We start from the raw sequence: 25249 nt of genomic DNA on the forward strand, positions 1-25249 counted from the left end.
TGAATTTCATTAGAATGTTGTAGTTTGAAAAATAAAATTGAAAACCAGACAATTCAGAAATAAAATGCTCCAAACAATTTCTATTCCTTACTATCATGTATACTGTCCATATAACATCATTATGGGTATATGGTAAGCATCATAGCTACTTTTCAGTTTCTAAAGGGAAAGTACTGTATTACGCTTTAAGCTTATCCATTCAGTCCCCTGTGTGGAATAAGCAATCCAGGAGCATATTTCCTACCATGAGCATTACTGGTTATCATTAGTAATTCCAGGAGTGAGTCCCCCTGATTCTGCAGATACTCAATCATTTGTTTAACCCTCATCGCAAGTAGTTCCATCGTTTTCAAAGGGATTATTCACATACTTAGAATTAAGCTTGTGTGGAAATCTTTGCAGGATAGGGGCTTTTGTTTATAGCCTATTTTAGTATGAGATACTTTGGGACTGTGTATCTTAGATGGGTTAGGGTGGATATCAGTCCTGTGTGTGAGTGGTAGAGTGAATAATAAATTTATAGTGATGTTGCTAGGCTATTGAGAGGATGAGGCAATATATACAGAGTAAGACATGAAAATGTTGTGGTATCAACTATTGTGGGAAGATTTATGCAAGGTTAAGAGATGAGATGTTATCGTCTCTGCCTTGTAAAGGGCAGGTGAATAGAAAGACAGTATTTGATTGAGGAGGTGGTGAGACTGCTGATGGTTCATACATTGGGAGATAGAACATAGGATGGCAGAATGGAGGTATGGTTGTGGTGGGGATGTGCAGCAGAGCTAGACTGTGTGGATGTAAGTGTATCTCAGGGATCTACATGGATGGAGGCTGTGGATGCAGATTTTAATTTTTGTAACTTACACTGTTCTGATTCTTTAAAATGTATATATTGCTTGGCAATAGCCCTAATAGGTTTGGTGGGATTTAAAAATAAACATTTTATTTTATAATTGAAAGCACAGCAAGCCAGCTCTAATAAATGACCACGTTGCCATAGTGCCTAGCAGTCCCCTCACACATTATAATAACCGAGCGCTGCCCCTCCTTTGACAGACGCGTACGCAAATTTCCGGCTTTGCCTAGCAATTTTGGCAACAGCGCGCAGCGGGTCCTAGCCCCGCTGCCTAGGGGAGACTACACTTCCCATGGGGCAATGCTACAGCTCGCTCCGCCGGCTGGCTGCGCACTGCAGCCTGGGATGTGTAGTCTCGGCTTAGCGCCCCCCCTTCCCCATTGGGCAGGGGCAGCTGCCCTCACAGCTCTCGCGAGGTTTTTGAATCGCTCTGGTCTCGCTCGCGGTTTCCTCGCGAGGGCGGCCGCCTTGGCTGGGATGTTTGGTGCGGTCGCCATTCCCCTGTGTGACGTCATAGTGCATTGTTGTCAGAGTAGCGGAGCATCCCTCAAGCTGTCAGCTGTGCTGCTGCAGGAGCCCCAGCCCGAGCCGGCCCAGCCCCCTTCTCCTCCCCCCGCCCCGGGGGCTCCGGAGCTCCGCGCCCGTGTAGCCTTGTCTGTGTGGAGCCCCTCCGGGCCCCCCTCCCCCACACGCTCCAGTCCGCCCTCCCCCCTCCCCCCTCGAACCATCTCAATGAGATGCAAACATGAAAGACAAGAGGAAGAAGAAGGACCGCACCTGGGCCGAGGCTGCCCGCCTGGTAGGTGCCGCGTTCGCATAATGCGGGCGGGGGGGCGGGCGGGCGAGCCCCCGGCGAGTGGAGGGGGTGGTCAGCCCCGTACAGACCCTCCCCCCCGGCTTTGTTGCAATCAGTAGGGGATGTTGGAGTGAGCGTGCAGGGCTGGGTGAGCGAAGCGATTGACTCGTCGGGCGGTAGCGGGTGTGAGTGGCTGTCCCCCCCCCCCTTTACGTGGGTGTGTGAGGGGCTAAGGGGCTAGCAGGGGAATCCACCCCCTCCCCACACACACACACTGCGTGTGAAGTTCCCTCATCCCCAGGGGGCGCCTCTTTTCCCCTGGTATGCGTGTGTGTGAAATTACCAGGGTAGCCCCTCTTGTAGTGTGTATATGTGGGAAAGACATAGCTCTCCCTTTTCCTGGTAATGTGTGGGGAAATAGCTGCACCTTTCTTTAGTGTGTGTCGAAAAATATCCTGTGTGTATGTGTGTGAGAGAGAAATTCCCTTCTCCTTCTCCCATGTATTTGTTTCAAATATCCCAGAAAAGTCCTTCCCCCACTTTAAAATATATGTAAGTGAAAGATCCAAGGCTTTCCCATCACTCCATTAGTGTGTGTAGGAGAGAGAATTATCCAGGGATTCCTCTTCACCCATCTGTGTAGAGAAATAGCCCAAGCAATCAATCCCACCCCTCAGAAAGCTGTCTGGCTCTAAAGACTTAATGTGTTCCCAGAGGGTTGGGGAATTATTTGTCGCCTTCTTTCTCCAGTATCTGTTTTATGTGACTTTGTTTTATTGTTCACTAAGTGTATTAGGACACATCATTTACTTTGTGCTTCAGGACCCTTTTGTGTGAGTTCTCTCCATTCTAGGAATTTCACAGTGTGTGTGTGTGTACAATACAGCATGTGTGGTTGTACACTATAGTGCGTATGCCTTCCCTGAAGATGGGGTTGTTTCATGATTAGATGCGGTTATAGAAAGAGGACAGCTAGAAAGATCTGCTGCTGTTTATATTGAGTGGGTTTTTTTGGTTATTCATATCAATTTCATATTTTACTGATTATTTCAACAATTAAATTAGTATCAAAAGAATGTGATCCTTTTCTTATGGTGCTAGTGAATGTCTGCTTTATTTATTTTTTGTCTTAGAATGGCTGTGAAGGACAGTCCTTTTTGAAAGGATGTGTCTTGTGGGACTATGGAGCATTACATAGGAATTTCAGCCTTTCAGTGCTTCCACTGCATAATTTATATCAAAATAAGAGGCAGTCCTAACTATAGATGTCACTGCCAGTGCCTCATAGGAGTCTTGCATTGATTGAACGTATAAGGTTCATTGGACATGTGGCAAAAAATTACTATAGTTAGTTCAGCTTTAGCAAGGGTGGTCTGATGTAGGCGCTTTTAGAGTTGAAAAATATGCCTGTCTAAAACAGGAAATGTGCCAGGCCGAAGGTTCTTACTTTCTCACTATTGTCTTTCCTTAACTCTGTGGATCCTGGTAAAGGAGTAAGAGTATTAAGAAGGCACTCTCTTTCCCAAACTAATGACTAGAATAGATTTTTCCCAAACTCATTAACTTTATAGCTCTTTATGGTTGTTTGTGACTGTGGCTTGTGGCTGGCTTTGTTGTATTGTAAGCTGCTAAACTTCATTAAAAGACGTTTAAAATACTTGGAATTCTATCCTAACATTAGTTTTGCATGTAAGCAATTGCTGTAGCTGCCACAGGGAATATAAGCCGTCATGAGCGGGAAGGAGGTGGTCTGTGTGAGCAAGGAAAATCTCTGTTAAAGTGTACTCAACTCTGTAGAAAAGTTCAATAGCTTCTAGAACACAGATTGATCTGATATAAATAGGGAAACTCTCTCTGTTTGAGTTGCATTCTTTTTCTTACTCAGAACAGCCTTGATTGTGTAAACCTACTAGGACTGGTAGTCACTTTATATGAAGAGTGGGTGATGAAGCACATTGCCTGTTGTACAAAATGTTGTTCAGCCTCCCAAAGTTACTAAATTATCCAGAAGCTTGTCCATAATCTGTTTTCTATAGGACTTATTCACAGACTGCGTGCTTTGACCCTGATTATGCATCAGGATCTACTAGTGCAGGGATTCATGCTAGCAGATCTTTATTGAGGCCAAATCTGTGGAGTACTTACAGTATTTTGTGTAAAGGACCTGATGGTTCATTATGATTCCATTTTCTTGGAATACATCAATAATGTATTACTGCAAGGTTTGATTAAATCAATTTCTTTCCAACGACAAGTAAAGAATGAAGTGATTGATACATACTCACTCATGAGCTAGCTAGATCAATATATATGTTTTATACAATTGAATGGCTTCTGAATTTCTTTATTTTTAACAATAGGAAGGTTGAATTAATAAGTTATAAGTACTGATACCCATTTTTTGTATTTCCTATAAAAAGACAAGTGTGTTAAGCTTGTAAAGTGAATTACTCCCAAGTTATGAAATGACAAAGTTAAGATTGTAAGATAACCTTAACTCTGCTCCCTTGTATATGTGTATGCATTACAGTACAGTCTCAAAATTGTATGTTCATGCACTATTTTTTCCATAGTACCTCTAGCTCACACAATACAGAATGGGGACAGTGCTCAGTGAATGAAATAGCTGTTGAGTTTTTCACTTTGTCCTCTTTGTTCCTCCATTGTGTGGCCCCATGCTTCATGTACTGCACGTTTTCCAAACTGTGAACTAACTAAAATGTTTTTTCTCTTATTTGCTTTTATTTGACATTCATCACTGTAGTACCTGAGAGCCTTGTAAGGCTAAATCAATTTACATTTGCAACACGCTTGTGAAGTTAAGTATTATTATTAATTATTATTTTACCTATGCAGAACCAAAGCACAAAGAGATTAAATGTGTTGTGCAAGGTTGCATAGGAAATCTCTGAAAGAGGCAGAAAAAGAATGCAAATTCCCCGGGTTGCAGTCTAGTTCCTTAGCCCTAAGCTATACACTAGTCATGGTAGAAGTGGATATAGTGGTGTCCTTAGCATCCTCACTTCAGACTCATATGCCCCATACAACAATTACATAGATTAAAGCAGGGTTAATCTGGACCCTGCACCCATATCATTACACAGCCCTATCTTGTTCCTTGTTCAGCATGCACAATGAAAGAGGCAACAGTTCTGCAGAAAAAATAGTAAATTATTTTATAATAAGACCGTTTTGTAATGTGTATATCCAAGTGATCAGGCTTAAGTTTGATAGGCAACCTTACATTTATCATTTCTTGATACTTGAATAAATCGTCTGTCATCTTGACATTCTTGTAGTGTTTTTGGTATAGAGTCTTAATGAAAGAAGAAACTAACAAATGCGACTATAGTCAGCTGTTCACTATATCACATTAAAATGTTTTATACTGTGCAATCAATAAGGCAGGAACCCTGGAGACATTCCTTGACCTGTATTTTTTGGAGGATGGCAGGGTTCCTTTGAGGTCTAACTTCTTTCCATATGTAGCACCCTACCTCACCTCCACTAAGAAGAGAGAAAAACATTGCACTTTATAAATGGAGGAGGGAGGACAGAGGAGGAGAGCACAACTGAACTGTTTTGGCTCATATTCTTTAAACTTAGTTGTTTGTTTGCTCAGAGAGAGCAAACCTGCCAAATTTCAGGAAAAAGCTTAAAAAGACTGAAAAAGTTAAAGCAACCGAAAATGACACCATTGAATGGAAAAGCTTGTGCCTCCTCAGTTCTAGGTGTTCTTAAGACCAATATTATATGTCCTGAAATATTAACTTCTGTTCTATACTAATTTGGTGCCTTGAGTTGGATTTTCCAAGTTCATTGGTTGCACAAGACATACGCAGTACAAGTGCATCACAAAAGAATTGATTGTAGATCAGCTGTTTATATTTTTAGTAGATGTCATAAGCCAGCAGTTCTGGTAACTTTTGTCTCTATGTCGTTTCACATTCTGAGTTCATCAGTCACTTTAAAATTGAGGAAGACTCTAAAATAATGAAATGAATGTAGATTTACAAATGCCTGGCTGTTGGGAATGAATGGATCACTTGGAAAGTTTCAACACAAATTTGAGGTTAAACTGAAGGGGTTTGTTCTTTTGAGGTTCAGTCCTTCAGTGGTCTGGATCGGAGTTGTCATAGAACAACACTCAGCTGTTAGTTATGGCTGCCAGGCATACTGCTTTACTTATGACCCAGATAGGTAAAATAGGCTTGAAGGGAGCAGATGCTGCAGACCGGTAAACCCTCAAGACTGGTGTGGCCAGTACATTTCATGAGGCATTGAGCATCTGCCTATAAAGGATGGTGTTTTACCAGAACCGTTTGAAAGAATTTCTGTGAATAACTTGCCCTCATCACTGTCCTTTTTGTCTTTATTCTAAGCGCAGCTCTAAAGTATACTTAAACTATAACTTTCACTTGAAAGTGGGAGTATCTGAAAATTCTGAAACTGGTAGATTTTCACATCACTTATGTTTGCTAGATTACCCTCTGCATGCCTGGTTTTCCTCCTCCAAGCCCTATTCATAATTAAATGAATGTGGAGGTTTGCTCCAATTGCTTAGCATTGTGCCTGTTTTGCTGCACTATGCAGAATCTTCTTGGTACAGGGGATGAGTGAACTGGGGTGTTCTAATGCTTTGGTTCTGAGTATTTTTTTTTTTGTAGTTTCCTGGCACTACAGGTCTTAGTTAAGAATAAATTATTGTTCCTACATAATAGTTGAAATTAAAAGACTTAAAAAAAAAAGTAGCAAGTTTGTATGCCAATTAATTAAAGAATTTTCTGTTTTAAAAAATAACTACTTTCGAGATGTGGTTGTTAGCCTGTATGTTTACGTTTAATGTGGCTGCCTGTCAAAATCTGCTTACCAGTCACTTGTCCTCTGTTCTACTGAGATTGTGTAGTTGAAGTAGCTCATACAGTGGTATGGAATTATATTGCAGTATGTCTTTATATTTGAAGCTCACAAATGGGACCAAAAATCAGAATAGTAACATGTAATAATGCCTTTGTTTTTTGTCTCCAGTCTTCACTCTTGTTACTATAAATACAGTTTAAAATGTTATGAAAGGAAGTTCATGCATTTCTAAAAATGGGGATTTGACATGACTTTGTTTTACTATGCTAAGGGTTTCTTTGTTGTTGGCTTAACAGAGACCTACTGTTGTTTCCATTTTTCTTCTAAGTTCATTCTTTTTTAGACATGCAGAAATATTGCTGCTTCGGGAGGTTTTGACGGCCTTTCACTTTGATCCACAATCAATGTTGCTTTGAAGATCTATGGGGTTTTTTAATGTTATTTATTTGCCCTAGAGCTTTCTCAGATTTCTTTTTTTTTATTCAAAGCAATTGCTGCACTTGTTAGGTAGCACAACTCTTCCATCTATTTCTTTACCTTCTGTGGTTGCATGTACATAGCAGCACCACTTTTTGTTAGTATTGAGTATTCTAGAGATTAGTAGATCTAAAAAAAAAAAAATTTAAAAAGGTGACTTGCAAATAAGATGTAAATTTAATGTATTTGTCCAATATGTGAACAGTGATCCTATTAATTAGAATGAGAGACATTAATCTTACAAACAACTAAGCCTTACCTTTTTCTCTGAGATGTTCTGAAGACATGCCTATCTTGATCAACTGTGATGCCTCAGGTACCAATGAGGTACTCTGGAGCCTGGTGCCAGACCTCTGAATATAGATATTGAAGGAAAGGGGAATATGTTATATGATTTTAAAGTAACTTGGAAAACTGCACAAAGCCCTTGAAAGAGCCTCAGCTCCCTATAGATGGGTTCAGTGCTCCAGAAAGCTTCCTTAGTAGTTGTGATATCACAGCATGGGGTCCAATGGAGTATTGTAGAGAATCAGGAGCCAGATGTCTGTGAATTCCCAAGACTCATAGACTTGAAGGTCAGAAAGACCTGCAATAAGAACGGAAAAGGGCAAATTTGGATTGTGCATGGGCGCAATCCTGCAAGATGCTGAGTGCTTTCAGTTTCCTTGGTTGTGATTTGAAGTGGAGCCTGCTCAGCATCTCCCAGGAGGTCCTCTGTACATAGTCTGATCTGGCCTTACATGCTAAATGCCTATCTTTGCCTTTTCAGTGAGGGCATTCAATCGATATGTATTGCTGAAGTCAGTGGAATTTACTTTCTATGTTTGCAGGTCACCTTTAGATAACACCCATGCGCTAAACTATTTCCTGTTACATACGGCATCTCATTTCCTCTTCTAGTTTTCTGACTTAAAATCTAGTAATGCCATCTCGCAATATGTAAGGATAAACATACTTTTATAAGCAATTGTCTACTTCCCCCATCCCAGGTGTTGCATTCTGAGAATTATATATATATATTTGCTATTTGATAGCAAGGCAGCAAGAAAATTATTTTTTTTTTTTTATTTTATCTGTGTTGTGTGATTCCCTAAAGGCCACAGTCAGGTATCAGGGCTGTATTGTTCTAAATTAAGACGTGATCCCTGACCCGAAAAGGTTAAAACCTAAATTGAAAGGAGGCACAGGTGAGTGTTTTATAAAACAATCAATGAGGGAAGGAGGATGAAGTAACATTGGCTAACTGTGAACAGCTTGATGATTCTGAATCATTTGGATATTTTTAGTAAACAAGCTAATATTAGCCATCCATGATGTAAGTGGTCAATAGCAAAAGAGGGTTTTGAGGTAGATGTTGTAAAGTTGTTCTGGTTAGTACTGGGAAGACTTTCCTTGCACAAAGAGTAGTGTGTAAGAAAACAGAAACGTGGAAGAAGTGAACAAATGGATGGCTGGGGGACTAGCATAACTGGTGAAATACGAGGGCAAGATACAATATAAGTGATGAGGAACAAACAATAGGTAGAGATGGATAGAGTGAAGGGCATGAGGATTAAATCAAGGTATAAATGTAATGCAGTTGAAGATAAGACAGAGGACAAGTTAAAAAAAGGATGTGATATAGAGCAATGGGTTAGAAGATTTTAGTGGCTACGTTTTGTATGGATTGGAAGGTGATCAGCACATATCTGAGCCAATGTATTTATCATTTGATGAGCTGATTTTTTTTGGAAAAAAAAAAACTTCAAGCTGCTTTCTTCTCTTCACTTTAGTTAGTTCTCTAAAAATGGATCTTCTTAATTGTTTCTCTTCAGGCATCTATTACAGTTAGTGTATTTTGGAGTTACTGTCCAATGATAGAGTAGATGTGTTTGAAAAAGAACAAAGATCCCGTCCACCTATTCATGAGGTTTTCTGCCTTGCTTAGGTGCCGCTTCTGTCTAATATACCACCATCAAGTTTCTTTATATTACTAACATTTTAAGGATTAATATTTGGGTTATATTTAAAAATATTTTTCACCATCTATACAGTTTTCTGTTTTTATTTTGGTTAGTTGGGCTATGAAAATAAACTGGTTAATTTCACTGTTGTTCACATATACTAGCAGAGTACTGCAGTGCCTGAGTTGCAAGCCCTTTAGGCCAATGTTTAAATCTGGAAAACAAAACAAAAGAAAAAAATCCCTACTGTCTAAACTTTGGGCCTGACCTACATAAATGTCCCTGTAATGGAAAGTGAAGTTAGATGCCTGATGTGTGCATTAGGAAGTGCTCCTGAAAGTCACAGATGCAGAGAGAACTATCAGTTTAAATTTAAAAGAACACTGCACCTATCGGCTCTTCTCAGCATTCTTAAAACTTGCATGTTAAGAAACCCCTTATGTATTACTTGAAGTACCATTAAAGACTGAAGTTACTCAGATATTGAAGTAAGTGTGTGTGTGTGAGAGAGAGAGCGAGCTCTGGGAAGTCTAGAAAACTTCTGTAAGTACTAATGTTCCAAAAACCTGCATTTAGACACACATTCATACAGAATTTATTTGTGGTAGGCATATTATAAAACCCTTTTAAAGTTTTCTATATCGTCATATTCTGCCACATACCTATCTCTTGAACTTTAAAATGCAAACTAGTATGCCTCTTCTGTGTGGGAGCAGCAATATTGGCAAAGGGCCAGGGAAAAGTGTCAGAGAGGACTTGGAGAACTGCAGTGGGGGAAAAGATGCAGAGGTGTGCGCATACAGTATGAAGTGGAACAAAAAAAAAATAATATCCCAGGAGGAAACCAAAATTCCATGATAGCGAAGGAGAGAAATGGAAAGAGAGCGAGAAATTAATTCTCAATTTTGGGAAGACACTTTATTGGACTGTCAGCTACTTATTTAAGTTAAGTGGTAACACAATAATCTCAAATAAGATTTCCCTACTAACTTTTTGTTTTCTTCAGGTATTTGGTATTATGAAGTATGGAGATTAAAACAACAAACTAAAGAATCCTGTCCTCTGTAGAAACTATTGTGACACGCTGTACCTCAGGGGAACACGCTGCACCCCCATGTTCATCCTTATAAAATGATTGTGTGGTATCCAATGTAAAGTTTGTCGTGTCGGGTATCTTTGGAAGGCTCATGATGCACTGAGCATTGTTGTTTTAGTAATGTTATAGGTTGTAATTTCATGTATACAGTTATGAGGCTCAAAATGTCTTCTCATGTCTTAAAACAAGCCCAGGCAAAAACGCCCCCAGAGCAGAGGGGCAGTTCACACCTCATCAGGGCATGTATGGAACAAACCCAGCCCAGCCTCACAGGAACAAAGCCAAGAGGGAAGAAAGAACATGATAAAAAGGGAGAGAGACATTTGCCATGCTCTCCTTCTCTTTCACTTCCATCTACAGACACGACCACCAAGTGACTGAAGGGCTGATCAAAGGGGAGAGTCTGGCTGAAGAGCAACCAGTTAGCCTGTGGTGAGAAGCATCCAAGTTTATAAGGGCACTGAAAGTGTTAAGATCAGCTTACAATGTATTTTGCTTTTATTTCATTTGATCAGATCTGACTTGTTGGGCTTTAGCTTATAATCGCTTAAAATCTATCTTTATAGTTAATAAATCTGTTTGTTTATTCTACCTGAAGCAGTGAGTTTGGTTTGAAGTGTGTCAGAGACTTCCTTTGGGATAACAAGTCTGGTACATATCAATTTTGTTTGTTAAATTGACGAACTCATATAAGCTTGCAGCGTCCAGCGGGCATAACTGGACACTGCAAGACAAAGGTTTCTAGGGCTGTGTCTGGGACTGGAGATATTGGCTAGTGTCATTCAGTTGCAGAATCCATGCAGCGGCTGGCCAAAAGTGCTCAGTCACATAGCTGGGAGCAGCTTACGTGCTAGAGGCTGTGTGTGAACAGCCTGGGAGTGAGGGTTCTCACAGCAGAGCAGGGTAAGGCTGGCTCCCAGAGTCAAGGGTTGGAGTGATCTAGTAGATCACAGGTCCAGATAACACCAGGGGAATGTCACAACTGTAATTAGAACTTTTTTCTGGGAAATGAACTGCTGTTTCTTATTACATCACATTGCAAGTAATTTTAGGATAATTTGCCTTATCATCCATTTCAACCAAGAGAACACTGGAAAAGTGAAAAAAGAAAATCAACCAACCCTTTAGAAATAAAGGAAAAGACCCACTTGTCTTATGAAATATTTTCCTCTCCTTTGAATGATAGGCAATCCGTTCTACTAATGGAATTTTCAGAGTTGGTGTCACCTGATCTTGTTCAGGTTGCTTCTAGAAAAGCAATGCTTATATGTGTACCTGTCTTGGAATCTCTTTTGCAGGATGAGACTACTGCTGTTTTTTGTTTAGTAACCAGAAATACTGATGTATTTTCTTACCGCTGAAATGTTCCACAAATAGGTTTGTATTTATGGGTCACAATATCTGGAACAGTTGAAGGTAAAAGGCTCATCTAGCCACTGCATTGTATTGCCTTATAGACAGAAGATGAACTGGATAGCTACACTGGAGGCCAGTGCTGATGCACCATAACCTTTGTGCAAAGTGACCTTTCATCTTTCTGTTAACAGGATTTTTTAAGGAAACATGGTTTGCTACGACCACAGTCATTGGAACTAAGACTGCAGGCTGTTGGGGAGTCTGTGTAACTTGCATGGGATTTTGGTAATGAATGTTTTGACTCTATAGCTCTGATGCGTGTTAGAATTCTTTTCAGAGCTTTTGTGAATAGGCAAGGGCCTTTTCTTTTCTTTTAGGATACCAATTTTACAATAGTATTCCATATCCTTAAAATAAAAATATTCTGAGATTGTTCCATTGAGCAAGAGAGTTCATTTTGTGGTAGAACACCAATAGAGCTGAAGGATAAAAGACAGTTAATTATTTTCCTGTGAACTGCAGTTGATTTTTAAATCATCATCCTTCCCATGCTGTCATATGTCACTTAGGGCCTGAGCAAGGCTCCTCTATCCCTATCTATCCTGAGCCACACTGTGTATGTTCTCTATGTTGTTAAGTCCCATAGATTTCCTGCTTTGAGTAGTGTTCGATGAAGGTATTCTTTCACTTAGCCCCTTTTGCATGTTCTTTCAGCTGCCCAATGGCACGCTTGCCATGGCAGATGTTCTGGCTTTATTCTTAACACATGTTCTTTGTATTTCCATCTTTTTTTCCCCCTGGATAACTTTAGAGATCAGGAGGTGTTAAACTCTGACAAATTTTGGCATATAGTATTTCATTTACTATCTTATAGTTTTCTAAGGTATTTGCTTTCAAAGACATTTAGACATCTGTCTCTGGTGACTTTCCAGCTTTCACATCTGTATGTTAAGATGGAAATAACATTTTAAATTGAAGAGTCATAGTTTGGTTGATAACTAATAGATTTTAACTTATCAGATGTTGTTGAAATTGGTGAATGCAGTTGCTATTTTGCCAGCTGGTGATATTATTTCCTTCTGGATATCCCCCTAGGCTTTCAGGTTACTGAGCTGATTCACTTGTTTAACCCCCAACTTGTAGGACCAGTGGGCTGCTTTTAATCTGAACCTTACCCTTTGACCTACATGGTTTGGATGGCCCTACCAGGAGTAACTCCTGCTGGCAAACTTCTCAAGGTCATCAAAACACTCAGGTCTTGCACCATGTCACAGTGTAGTATCCAGGGAAGGCCACATTATTGAATCCACCAAAGAAATTCCTTGATTTCCTGGGACTACAAAAAAATAAAAATTCATACTAAGCATTCAGAAAAGTCTTACTTAAAATGTGAAAAGACTAGTGCTATGCTGAGAGTAGGAGCTGCTAAGTTTACCTCTGTGGTTCCAAAAAAGGACTTACTTTAGGATAAAACTCCCCTCACAAAAGGCAGATGTATAGTTCAAGTAGGGCAGAATGAATCTGCCATTGAGTAAATCATATGTTAATTACCTAATGGACGTGTTTTGCCCTTTCCTGGTTTGCTTTTCTTTGATGCTTTCACCTGCCAGAAAACAAAAAAGGCCATTGCTGTTCAAAGTAGAATGAAGATAGGACATTGAGAGATAAGGCAGTAAACTAAGAGAGCCCTAAAATAAAGCTTATCTCTTGGTTTAGCAGGAAACCCAGTTGTGTGAAAATGATGTACCTATAACCTTCTTGGTGTAAAAGAAAATCCTACGTGCCCTCTCCTCTATAAATTAAAATATCTACCTTGTTTGTGATTCATAGTTTTTGTGGCATGCAGGCTGATTTATTGCACCTCAGCTTTCCCATTAGTGTGTGCCGAGTTCTTGTTTGATCTGATTTTAGAGTTGAAGCAGGCTTATGGCCCATGTGAAGAGTAATCCTTCCAGGTTGAGTCTGGAGCTCATGGCTGCCAACAACTAGTGACCTATCCTGAGTGCTTTCAGGTTTTACTCAGATAGGTAGACAAAATCTGCATCTTAATTTTGGGCTTAGGGTTACAAACTGTTGGTATAAGGATCACATCTTTATCTCTGTCTCACTATCACCTCTGTAATCTTGAAGTCAGAGTTCATCTTTGTTCCTTGTGGGCATGAGGCCCTATTTAATTGTTCTGGCTATGAAGATTGATTGCTTTTATTGAGTTTAAATCTCTAAGGGAAACTTCTGTTCAGCTGGTAAACCACTCTGTTGATTTTGCTTTGTCAGCTATGTCAATGCAGTCTCTCTCAACCATACTGTCATGGTACATCCTCCTCACAGTAATCTTGCCTTGTTATATGGCTGATCTGTGTAAGTTACTGATCACATCAGAGAATTTTTGAAAACCTTATGCTTGAGCTTCCTGAAGCCCTTATCGAGGGTAGTGTGGATAAAGATATGCTTCCTGTGGAAAACTGGTAATGCTTATCATTTCGTGTATTCCAAAGGCAAAAAATTATTTCCTAGAATTATATTTTGAGTTTTTTAAACTGATTAAATGATAGGTGTGGTCTAGCAGTAACCAGAGAAGGAGAACTTCTCCAAAAGAACCAGGCAATTCACCCCCACAAAACAAATCTACTCCCTTTAATCCAACCTTGTGATTACCCATGCATTCCAAGCACTTACAACTCACCACAATTGTAATCAAAAGCATTGTCTGCCATGAGGAAGAGTGGGAATGGGAAAATACCATACTTTTTGTATGTATTATAAACAACAATCAGCCCAGAATGAACGAATGAACAAACAGAACAACTGCTGGTATAAGGTGCCATGAAAGTTTTTGTTTTTTCTTTAATTGCCAGCAGTTTGGGATGGTCAGATTAGGGTTGCAAACCTTCCAGGATTGTCCTGGAGTCTCCAGGAATTAAAGATGAATCTTTAATTAAAGATTGTCATGTGCTGAAACCTCCAGGAATCCCTCCAGCCAAAATTGGCAACCCTAGGTCAGATTGTTCTCAAATAGAAAAGTTGTAAGTTATGCAGGTCTTCCCAATAAAACCTTTAGGGCATCTCCCTGTTATATAGACACACCATCATGTGTTCTATCTGATCTATCGATACCTTGCCAAACTCTTGTTCGTAACAGGTTTGAAACAACAAGTTATTTGCCAAACTTTATACGAACATCCCTAGGTTCCACCCCAGTAGAGCCCGTTTCTGTTACAACTAGTATACTTTAAAGCCAGGTGGGGGAAGACAGTAGGAAGATTAGAATTAAAAATGAACAAGATATGTGACTCAAACAAAATATGCATGGTTTGGTGTGGTACAAAATACTGATTCTCCCTTGCTTGAGAACCTTGCATGAGTAACTGAGAGCTGTACCATCTGCAAGTAAGAAGTTGTTCCCCAACTCATGGCAATTAAAACATCATAGCATCCCACACCGTCATGTATTTTATTTTATATACAGCTGGTATTGATGACTAATCTCTTAAGACTTTAATCATCTCATGAGGAGAGGTGGAATAATTCACAGTAGCCCTTCCTGTCCTCACTCATGAAGATAAATGTCATAAAGTGATGACTGGTCATTGTTATGACACTAACCATTTTATATTTAACAAAGATAGCAAAATCCCACTGGCAGCTAACAAAAGAATTCTCTCTATATATGTGGCGCGAGAAGGCTATATTTCTCTAATTCAAAAATGTGACTTTCCTGTCTACTTTTGGAGCATTTGAAGTGCTATAATTTGATTGCACCAGTGAATTGACTAAACACAGGGATATGATTTCACAATTCAAATTGATTTCAAGTCAGTTTTGAACATTCTGTTATCTTGAAAACCCCCAAAGTCCCTTTCATTTGTAATATCAGCTCCCTCGAAAATTGAATAATTCCCCCCTGAATAAAACAAGATGATGGCTTTCATTTCACTTTTCTTTGGAGGGATTTTCCTGTTGGGGGAATTCAGATGCTTTATTTTTTTGGTGGGGGGAAAAGTCACTTCTTCCCTCCTGGTTTTAGTTTTCCTTGTCTTGACCTTCTGTGTTGCACCCCAGCCCATCCACCCTCCAGGCACACTGCTTTGGTCATCCTTATAAGGATAAAACCTACCAAAGTATGAACAAAGGTTCACTCTCTACATCAGTAACAACACAGTTTTGCTCCCCTTCTTTTCATGTTAGCCGACAGGCAGCAGTACAGGGAACTGTGCTGTGTAGCTGGCGATGGGAGAGGAAGAGAGAAAACACTAAATCTTACAAGGATAAGGAATCTCTTTACAAAGACTGAGAGAATGTAAATAAACTTTTCATCCAGGCATCAAAATGCTGTACAATGAGGATAAATATTATATCTGTTTTACAGATGGGAGAACAGAGTCACAGAGAGGCTACATGATTTGTTAAGGGTCACGCAGTACCTTTTTCTATATTATTATTATTATTATTATTAGATGTGGTATAATGTAACAATCCTATTATTTGTAAATAAAACCTTGTTATAATCAGCCCAGACCATGGCTATAAATCCTTAATTGTATTCATGCCTCACAATATACCCATATTAGTCACAACACAAAATCTGCTTGTTTTATTAATTTCATGGATAACCCTGATCTAGAAAAAGTATTTTAAAAGCTGATAGGAAGTACGTGTTTAGCTGCAGTATATACCTCTAAACGTATTTTATTCTTAATCCTATATGTTATTGTTTAGTATTTTTTCTCTCTGAAATCTTTGGTCTATATCTGTAGGACACCGTCTAACAAGATAATTCCTTGTAGGGGAGGAGTGGAAAGAAAACTGGCATAACTGTCTCCTCTTGTTAATCTGGTACATTTAGAGTGTAGCCAGTAGGAATTCTGTTACTCACTTTGAAAGTACTCATTAAACATTACATTTACCTGAGGAAAGTAAGTGATGGAAGCTTTTAAAAACGCACACTTGTGTGCATGCGTGCACATACACAACTTCAGAAGACTCCCTCTTTATGTGTTTTGATTCTGACCATGTTGAAACATCAGTAGTACAGGAAACCTTTCAGTGTCTGAAAAAAAATCTATATTAGTTTGCGTTAGAGTGATATAACAGATACAAAAAGTGAATATATTTAGACTTTTATGTGCTATTTTTTCTCTCCATCACTCACATAGCAATCAGTGTTAAGTCCCAAGCAGCCTGCGAAGATCTGCAAAAGGATCTCACAAAATTGGCTGACTGGGCAACGAAATGGCAGATGAAATTCATTGTTGATAAATGCAATGTTTAAATGCACATTGGAAAACACAATCCCAACTATACATATAAAACAACGGGGTCTAAATTAGCTGTTACCACTCAAGAAAGAGATCTTGGAGTCGTGGATAGTTCTCTGAAAACATCCACTCAATGTGCAGTGGCAGTCAAAAAAGTGAACAGAATGTTGGGAATCATTAAGAAAGGGGTAAATAATAAGACAAAAAATATCATATTGCTTCTATATAAATCCATGGTACATCCACATCTTGAATACTGGGTGCAGATGTGGTCGGCCCCATCTCAAAAAAGATATATTGGAATTGGAAAAGGTTCAGAAAAGGGCAACAAAAATGATTAGGGATATGGAATGGATTCTGAATGAGGAGTGATTAATAAGACTGGGACTTTTCACCTTGGAAAAGAGACGACAAAGTGGGGATATGATAGAGGTCTATAAACTCATGACTGGTGTGGAGAAAGTAAATAAAGAAGTGTTGTTTACTACTTCTCATAACACAAGTACTAGAGATCACCAAATAAAAATAATAAGCAGCAGGTTTAAAACAAACAAAAGGAAGTATATCTTCACACAATGCACAGTCAGCCTGTGGAACTCCTTGCCAGACAATATTGAGAAGGCCAAGACTACAACAGGGTTCAAAAAAGAACTAGATAAGCTCATAGAGGATAGATCTATCAGTGCTATTAGCCAGGATGGCAGGGATGGTGTCCCTAGCCTCTTTGCCAGAAGCTGCGAATGGGCGACGGGATGGATCACTTGATGATTACCAGTTCTGTTCATTCCCTCTGGGGCACCTGGAATTGGCCACGGTCAGAAGACAGGATACTGGACTAGATGGACTTTTGGTCTGACTCAGTATAGCTGTTCTAATGTTCTTAATTTGTTCATAGTGTTTCTTTTGATAACAGAGGGGAAACAATATACAGCATAAAATACAGGCAAGCTGATGCAGGACACAAACTGTTGGGGTGGAAAGGAACAGTCTCAGTCACCTAAGCATGGTCGCTTTCTCCCCTTGTACAGGATGTATGCGCCAAAGAGGCATTCACGTCCCTTATGGATGCAGTTAAAGATCATGGCCATGAATTCAGGGCAGTTTTTAACCAATCTTTGATATAGTGGTGGGGTAGGAGGGCTATCTTTTTCTCTTTGCTCTCTCCACAGCAGAGCTTCATCCCAGTGTAATGATTCATAGCCACAAACTGCATAGCACCCATGTTTGTCAGCTAACCGCATGCATATGTCACAGACTAGAACTCCCATCTTAAAACTCTAAACTCATAGCCCTCTATCACTGGAGCTAAAGGAGTCTCTCTGGAATAGTATTAGAGCTCATGCTCTAGTAGAAATGGAAACAAAACTCAGTGTTCATCAAGATATTTGCCTTTGACCCTGATCTTGCAAAGCAATCTGGTAGCATGGACCCTCTGCGTATGCAAAATCCTGTTATAGTCAGTGGGATGTGCCGGGGTCTGTGATAACTCATCCTAATTCTGGTTCAGGATCTTATTCATTTAGATACTTACTTACCTTGTCTTACTAAGTAATAAAATGGGAAATGTACCCTCTACCTACTAGCCTGAGGGTTGATTTTACTCATTATGACAAAAAACGTTACTCGCCACAGCCTCTGCAATTTAAAGGAATAAAACAGTTGTGCTGTTCCATTGTATATTGTATTTAATTGTGACATTTATTTATTCTGAATTCTAAATGCAAGTATGTCATTTATTTTGATTTTTCAAAGAGCTCTAGCTTCCATTACATGAGTTAAAATGTGGCATTATAGAAAAAACATTATACTCAAAACTGATCCCGTTATCCCAGTCCCCCCCCAAAAACATTAAACCAGCCAATCAAAGCAGCAGAGCAGAGAAATCATCCATCTTACCAGAGAGCTTCATTCTCTGTCTTCACCTTCATCAAATGCCTAAGAAATTGGACAGGCCTTCCATGGCCTGAAGGTCAGAATACTGGAGCAGTTTCAGACCAAGGTGGGGAGTACGTTCCAAAGTTGATATTCTGACAGAAAACTATCTGCCAGCTGTTTTCCCCCAGGGCAACTGAAGGGATTGCAGCTCATGTCTCTGCCAACTATGGTGTTGGCTGTCTGAGCTTTTAGGGTGGTGTATCCTAAGCCACTAGGTCTTTATAGAAACCAACAGGGAGCCATAGTGGATCACGATATGTATGTGCAATGTACCAATCAATTGTTAAACTTTGTGTTTGATATACTTGGAAAACTTGAATGTACTATATTTATATCTCTCTATCTAATTTTGCTTTTATTACATCTTCATACTGTCCTTGGCTTCATTCTACTTTTTCATTTCTTTCCTATAATAATACAGGATTTCTCAATTTTTTTCACAGTATAGACCACATCCTTTAAAAAAAAAAAAAAAAAAAAAAAAAAAAGTCAGAGACACTTCCCTTCCCATTCACAATTGTGTAACATCCCTATGGCAATTATAATTGCTCTTATGGAAAAGTAATATTAGGTAAGTTATTAATATATTTTTAGTGTCTTTTAATGCCGTTTAGCAGCTGGAAATGAAGAGAGCTAGTATCATGTGACCAGCCAGCTATCTGTAGACCACCAGCAAGCAAGTAATCGTGGTGTACCTTCCTTTGTTATCGTCATTCATCTTTTCCTCCTTTTACCTTTCACTCTGTTACATTCTTTTTTTCACATATTGTGTCCTCTACTTCTTCCCCTTTGTCTGTCTCTTCTTGCTTCTCTTATCCTCAGTTCCAGCCCAAAATGCTTCTCAAAATCTCTTCTAATCGATTTACCCATCAGTCCTCCCCTCACAACAGAAGGCTTTGAAGATTTAGCAGAAACCTAATAGCCAGAAGGCTAAATCTGCTGACTAAAAACCAATATGAAAGATTTGTGTGGAGCCTTCCTCCCTCCTGTCCGTCCCCCCCCCACACCCCCCGTGGCTGTTTAGAAAAAGGGCTAGGTAGTATCACTTCTACCTCCCTCCCAGCCTGTGGTGTTTGGGTTTTTTGGATGGTCTTTCCTAGTGTGTTGCTATATTGTCATTGTGGTTTCTTGGACGGTAGCTTTGCCAAGCAGCAGCAATGAAATGTACCTGATTCTTTTCAGTTTAGCTGCTGGTCACAGGGATCTGGATGTATCAGTGGAAAGCTTGACAAAGCTATGAGCAGCAGCAGAGCTGTGGGAGCAGCCTTGTCTGCTAGTTTAAGAAGACAGCACTGTATCGGTTTACATTGGCTTCATATTAAGAAATCTTTTTTTCTGCAAACATAATGGCTCGAATCTGCAGAAGTGGATGGTACTTGTCTGCGAAAGCTTCCTACTTGCCACTGGAGAATAGCGTTCTTGAGTTCTGTGATTGCTAAAACTGTAGTTTGCACCACTGTTGGTTTTCTCTGTGTTTGTGTTGCTCTGTAATGGTTGAGTTGCAAACAGTTGAGCAGATTTGATTATGTGCATTGAAGCCCAATTTTACACATACATTTAAAAAAACCTGCTGATATGTTACATACAGAGATTATCTCCTGGTTTCATTATTGCCAAACAGGTTATAATGGTACAAAGTTGGGAGGCATTGTTGATACAGAGAAAGATTGGAGCTTTGTACAGGAAGAACTAGATGATCCTGAAGGCTGAGTAACAGAAATGGAATGAAATTTAATACTACAAAGTGAAGGGTCAGGCACTTAGGGTCTAATAAGAATTTCTGCTATAAGACGAGGTTCGTCAGTTGGAATTGACAGAGGGAGAGAGACCTAAGTGTGTGGTTGAGCACAGGATGTCCAAGAGTCACCAATGTAATGCAAAGAATACAAACACGATCCTAGGATGTATCGGACAAGGCATTTCCAGTAGAGAGAGAAAAGTATTAAAGACATTGTGCAAGGCTCTGATAAGATCTCATTTGGAATATTGTGTACAGATTCTGTTCACTGTTATTCAAGAAAGACTAATTCAAACGGGAACAGGTGCAAAGAAGAGCTAATAGTGAGGTTTGCTTGCTAGGATCATGTAGGTATCTCACACTTAATTCCCTACCATTGCAGCAGCCTCAAGTATTGGTGCACCGTTATCCCTCCTATTCTGTGCCTGTGGCAAATAATAGTTTAATCTCCTGTGGGCTGTGATACTTTAGTCTAAATTTGGTTGTTGGGTTTAGTGTGTGGGTGCTCTGACTGTTGGTCAATAGTACACAGGAACATAGGTGCTGACTCTCTGGGTGCTCTGGGACTGGAGCACCCCCGGGGAAAAAATTCAAAAGTGCCAATTTGTCTTCTGGACCATTAATGTTTATTAATAAGTCTGTTTTCTGCTTGTAGCTCTCAGAAGTGCCATATGATAGAACCTGGGTTTGGTTCAGAGTCCTGGTCTCTTCACTCTCCAAATCAGCAGGGTATGGGTAAACTACTCAGGTATCTTGGTGACCTCTGTACTGAACCCTCAGTGATCTTAAGGATCTTCTTGGTAAGGGGTGAGCAACCTGCGGGCTGCACATGGTCCGTCAGAGTAATCTGCTGGCGGACCGCGAGACAGTTTGTTTACATTGACCATCCACAGGCATGGCTGCCTGCAGCTCCCAGTGGCCGCCGTTTGCCATTCCTTGCCAATGGGAGCCACGTGTCCCTGTGGCCCGTGCTACTTCCTGCAGCTCCCATTGGCTGGGAACGGTGAACTATGGCCACTCAAAGCTGCGGGCAGCCATGCCTTCAGACAGCCAGTGTAAACAAACTTGCAGCCTGTGGGCCACGTGTTGCCCACCACTTTTCTTAGTCCTGCTTAGATGGTGAATTTCATTGCTAGTTATGCCTAATGTGGAAGAACAAATGTAGGATACTCAAGGATACAGTGCAAATCATTTCCTTCCTTCCCCGCCTTTAAGAAAATATGTTGGGTATATCCCAAAGAACTAGGGACAGGAAGACTCATATTTTTCATGACTGTAATTTGACTTGCTCTGGGGTCCTAACTATTAACTATAATCCCAGCATTACCAGTCATTGCCCAGGTCTAAGTAAATTCCCATTCAGAGGATATGAATGTTGGAGAATGGAGTTGGGAAATAGGAGAAAGATTTAAAACAGGTAAGGCTTCCTCCCTTGCCCTTCATTACCTTGTCTTACCAAGGTGTTCATAACTGCATTAAGCTATTCTCTTTTATTATTTTACATGTCTTAGTGGACAATTACTAGTTCAATTTTAATCTTTAGCATTATTGTGAAAAATCATGGAAATACAGTTTTTTTTGTGGGGTGGTGGGTGCGCCGTGGAGGTATGCATTGTTGGTGCATGTATAAGTTCAGCCTGTTTGTTAGCTCACAAGCTTCTTGATAATAATACTGTATGTGTGGTGTTCTGTATTGTCACTTCATCCTGTTTTCCATAGGTAGGTGGGGGAAATCATAAACCTTCATTGAACTGTTTCTTCAACTAAGCACTTTTACTTTCTTCAAATAAGGTACTTTAATTAAGCCTACCTAGTTTTTTTCCTTACACAAGAAATACAGCCTAGTTACTGTATTTAGCTAAAATAGTCTTTTTAATAGTTATAAAAAAACCCAGACATACAGAAGACTGACTTCTCATTCAATAGTATTCTAAATCAGGAATGTTTGCTCTTCACTTAAGGTAACTTTTGTGGTGTGTGTGTAGGTATTTGGGTGTGTGTGTGTGTGTGGGTGTGTACATGTGCATATAATATATATCTGTTCTAAATGGCTAGATGAATACAGTTACGCTTGTCAGGATATATGAAACCACAGCCCACACTGTGCATCCAGTGATTAAACCATTTCACACAATGGGCAATTGTTCATTCCAGCACATTCAGCCTTTCTAACATATTCTCCATTTTAGTATGTCATTATATCCAGAATGTATTTGCTTCATACTTTGGTATTTAAAAGCTGTCTTGTGAGGTTAATTAAAATCTCTGTAGTGTTATACATATTGCTTTGTCAGTTACTTTTTTGTTTTGTTTGTTTTGTTTTGTGAAGATGATCTTCTGTATCCATGTGTCTGGCTATTGTTTCCACAATCCGTTCAGTGCAGTTTCCTCAGCACATACTGCTCTCTCTTATCCCACTTCCCCAGACAGGGTGATTTCTGATGTTTTGCGTAGCTTTATTGTTTCCTTCCCACTGTCATCAAATTCACACTGTAATACTTGGCACTTTTACTTCCTTTATAGAGTAGGATGTGATGTCATAGAGAAGGGGACAGGGCTACCCAAATTTTCTCAATTGCAGGGAGGAGCTGCCCAGGTGTGCTGAGGGGCCTGTACTCAGGAAGAGAAACAGGGAATCCTCCACAGTGAGTAACCCCACTTTCAAGTGCACCCAGTTTCCTTCATAGCCATGTCCAGTACAGTGTAGTTTCCTCTTATGCCCTTTCCAATTTTACCCAGTTTGCCCTCTGGAGTGTTCCCAGTTCAGTTCAGTTTCCCTTTTCCCCCTCCGTTTTACTGCATATTCATTTTACTTCATCCTTTTCTGTTAACTCGCCTCTCTTCCTTACTCCAAAGGTTATATTTTCCCTTTTTGCCTTTTGATGTTGTTAACCTCCATCATTCTAGTCTTAATCTTCACTCACATTGTCCTCTTTCCAGTGAATTAGACTGTCCTATTGCTACTACTTCCTGTTTTGTCTGTAGTTCCTCTCCTCTCCCTTGTAATAATCTCTTTCTGAGATCCCTCTTCGCTGATCCTTTTTGCATCTTTTAATTTCTTTCCTCCCTACTTTTCCCCCTTTCAGGTCACCATTCCATTTTCCCTTTCCTGAAAATTCCATGTATAATCTTTCCTATTTACGTGCACATTGTTATAAGCTCAGTTCAGCTCCCAAACCTTTGTAGTGCAGCCCTCATTTCTGCATTTTTCTTTTGTAGAACTAAAAGGTAAAGAATAAGCTTGTCTGATATGGAAAACAATATGGGGCAAGGGATTTGGTAAATAGTGTTCTGAATTGGAAAGGGGAGAACAGGAAGCTACCAGAACTGTAAAATGGCAGGAGGGGCCTGGGGAGCTCAAGGGATTGGTAGAGGGTATGGAGGCTTTGGCTCCTCTAGGTCACCTGCTTGAATTACAGCCCTGATTAGTAGTGATTTGAAATTATTCACCATCCAGTCTTCGGTGACTTACATGATATGTTTTGGTGGTATGTTTCTAGTTCCTAGTGGACAGGTGTCCACGTTACAGTAGCTACCATCACAATTGGCTTTAATTGGTAACTAGTAAAGAGAGGCAAAGGATTGAATGAGCATGGAGACCAAACTAATTTCTCATTTGCCAGAGGTGGAAGTCCAAGTTGTTACTGAGTCATGTTGGAAAGACACTGTGGGGAAGCTTGCATTGCCATTGCCTGTGCTGTACCTTTTCTGTTGATAAAGGATTTCAGTTTCCAGGGCTGTCAATCTGGCACCTTACATGAGCAAAAAAATGACAGAAAGAGTTAACTGGCTAAAACTGAAAAGGGACAAAAAGCAAATGACAGACTAGAAAATTCCATGCCAATTGGTCTGAATTGGAATGAGGAATGGATTAATTTGGGCTCAATTGGAAAAGGCAAAGGAGTGGAAAACTGAGCTGAACTGGAAAACATACTGCACTCGAGTGAGTCATGTGGCATCTTGTGTGCTTCTGTGAGTTTTGACCACTTAATTTTTCATCTTTTTAAAAACAAAAAGCATTTAAAATTTGAAACCTATCATGTCTCTTCTGTCAGTGGCTCATCCTTTGCAAACAGAAGTTTTTAGACTTTTTTGTTTCTGAGGTCCTCATAAAATGTAAGCACAGTACTTCAGTGACCTCATACTGTTATTAAAGTAGTGAGCAAAAGCTAGCAATCTCTCTCGCTCTTCTTTCCCCCCCCACCTCAGAGAAACTGTACTGCCGTATTGGTCTCCTCAAATAGGTTTCACATTTTAACTCTTTTTAGTTTATTTTTGTATCTTTGGAAGAATCTTCCCATGCATTTCAGCAGATGACGCACACAAGCAGCAAGTAAATCTCACTTTTTCTGCAGTGTCCTGGACTACATCTGGCTTTCCAACAGATGAAGGACTCCAGTCTCAACACTGCAAACCCCCCTCCAAAAATAATTAGGAAAAAAGTGCATGAACACATAACCTTTCAAATTCACAGAATTACTGTATCTTATTTACACACACATATATATATATATATATATATCATTTCTTTTTAGGCATTGGAAAAACACCCCAACTCACCAATGACTGCAAAACAAATACTGGAAGTCATTCAGAAAGAAGGGTTAAAAGAAACAAGGTCAGTATTTATATGTTCAATATCTCTTACAGTTTCTTTGAAAACAATGAAATCTAGCAGCGAGGACTGTATGCCATTCCTAAAGTAATATGCACTGGCTAAATCGGAATGTCAGCGCATGGCAAGCTTATCTGACTTGTTTAGTTTTCAGTGTTGTAGCTGTGTGTTGGTCTCAGGATGACAGTGAGAGAGGGTGGGTGAGGTAATATTTTTTTATTGGACCTACTCATCTCTTTCACCAACAGAAGTCAGGCCAATAAAAGAGATTACCTCACCCACTTTTTTAAATAATCATGTGACTCAACTTATTGCAAGTGAC

At 39.8% G+C, this 25249-nt stretch overlaps 1 protein-coding gene across 2 annotated transcripts in view; it reads left to right on the forward strand.

Annotated features, from left to right (window-relative positions):
- Positions 1-1305: 1305 nt before the first annotated feature.
- ASXL3 (ASXL transcriptional regulator 3) overlaps positions 1306-25249 on the forward strand; it is a 160256-nt gene continuing 136312 nt past the window's right edge. The window contains exons 1-2 of one of the 2 annotated variants that reach the window (XM_075062985.1): positions 1306-1655; positions 24848-24934. Coding sequence is in view for 1 of the 2 variants with exons in the window: in XM_032802735.2 (XP_032658626.1) it covers positions 1602-1655; positions 24848-24930 (137 nt within the window). In the remaining variant the exon portion in view is untranslated. The remainder of the gene's footprint in view (positions 1656-24847; positions 24935-25249) is intronic. The other variant, XM_032802735.2, reaches the window with a different exon arrangement.

The sequence above is a fragment of the Chelonoidis abingdonii genome, chromosome 2, assembly GCF_003597395.2.
Source record: "Chelonoidis abingdonii isolate Lonesome George chromosome 2, CheloAbing_2.0, whole genome shotgun sequence".
Taxonomy (NCBI): Eukaryota; Metazoa; Chordata; order Testudines; family Testudinidae; genus Chelonoidis; species Chelonoidis abingdonii.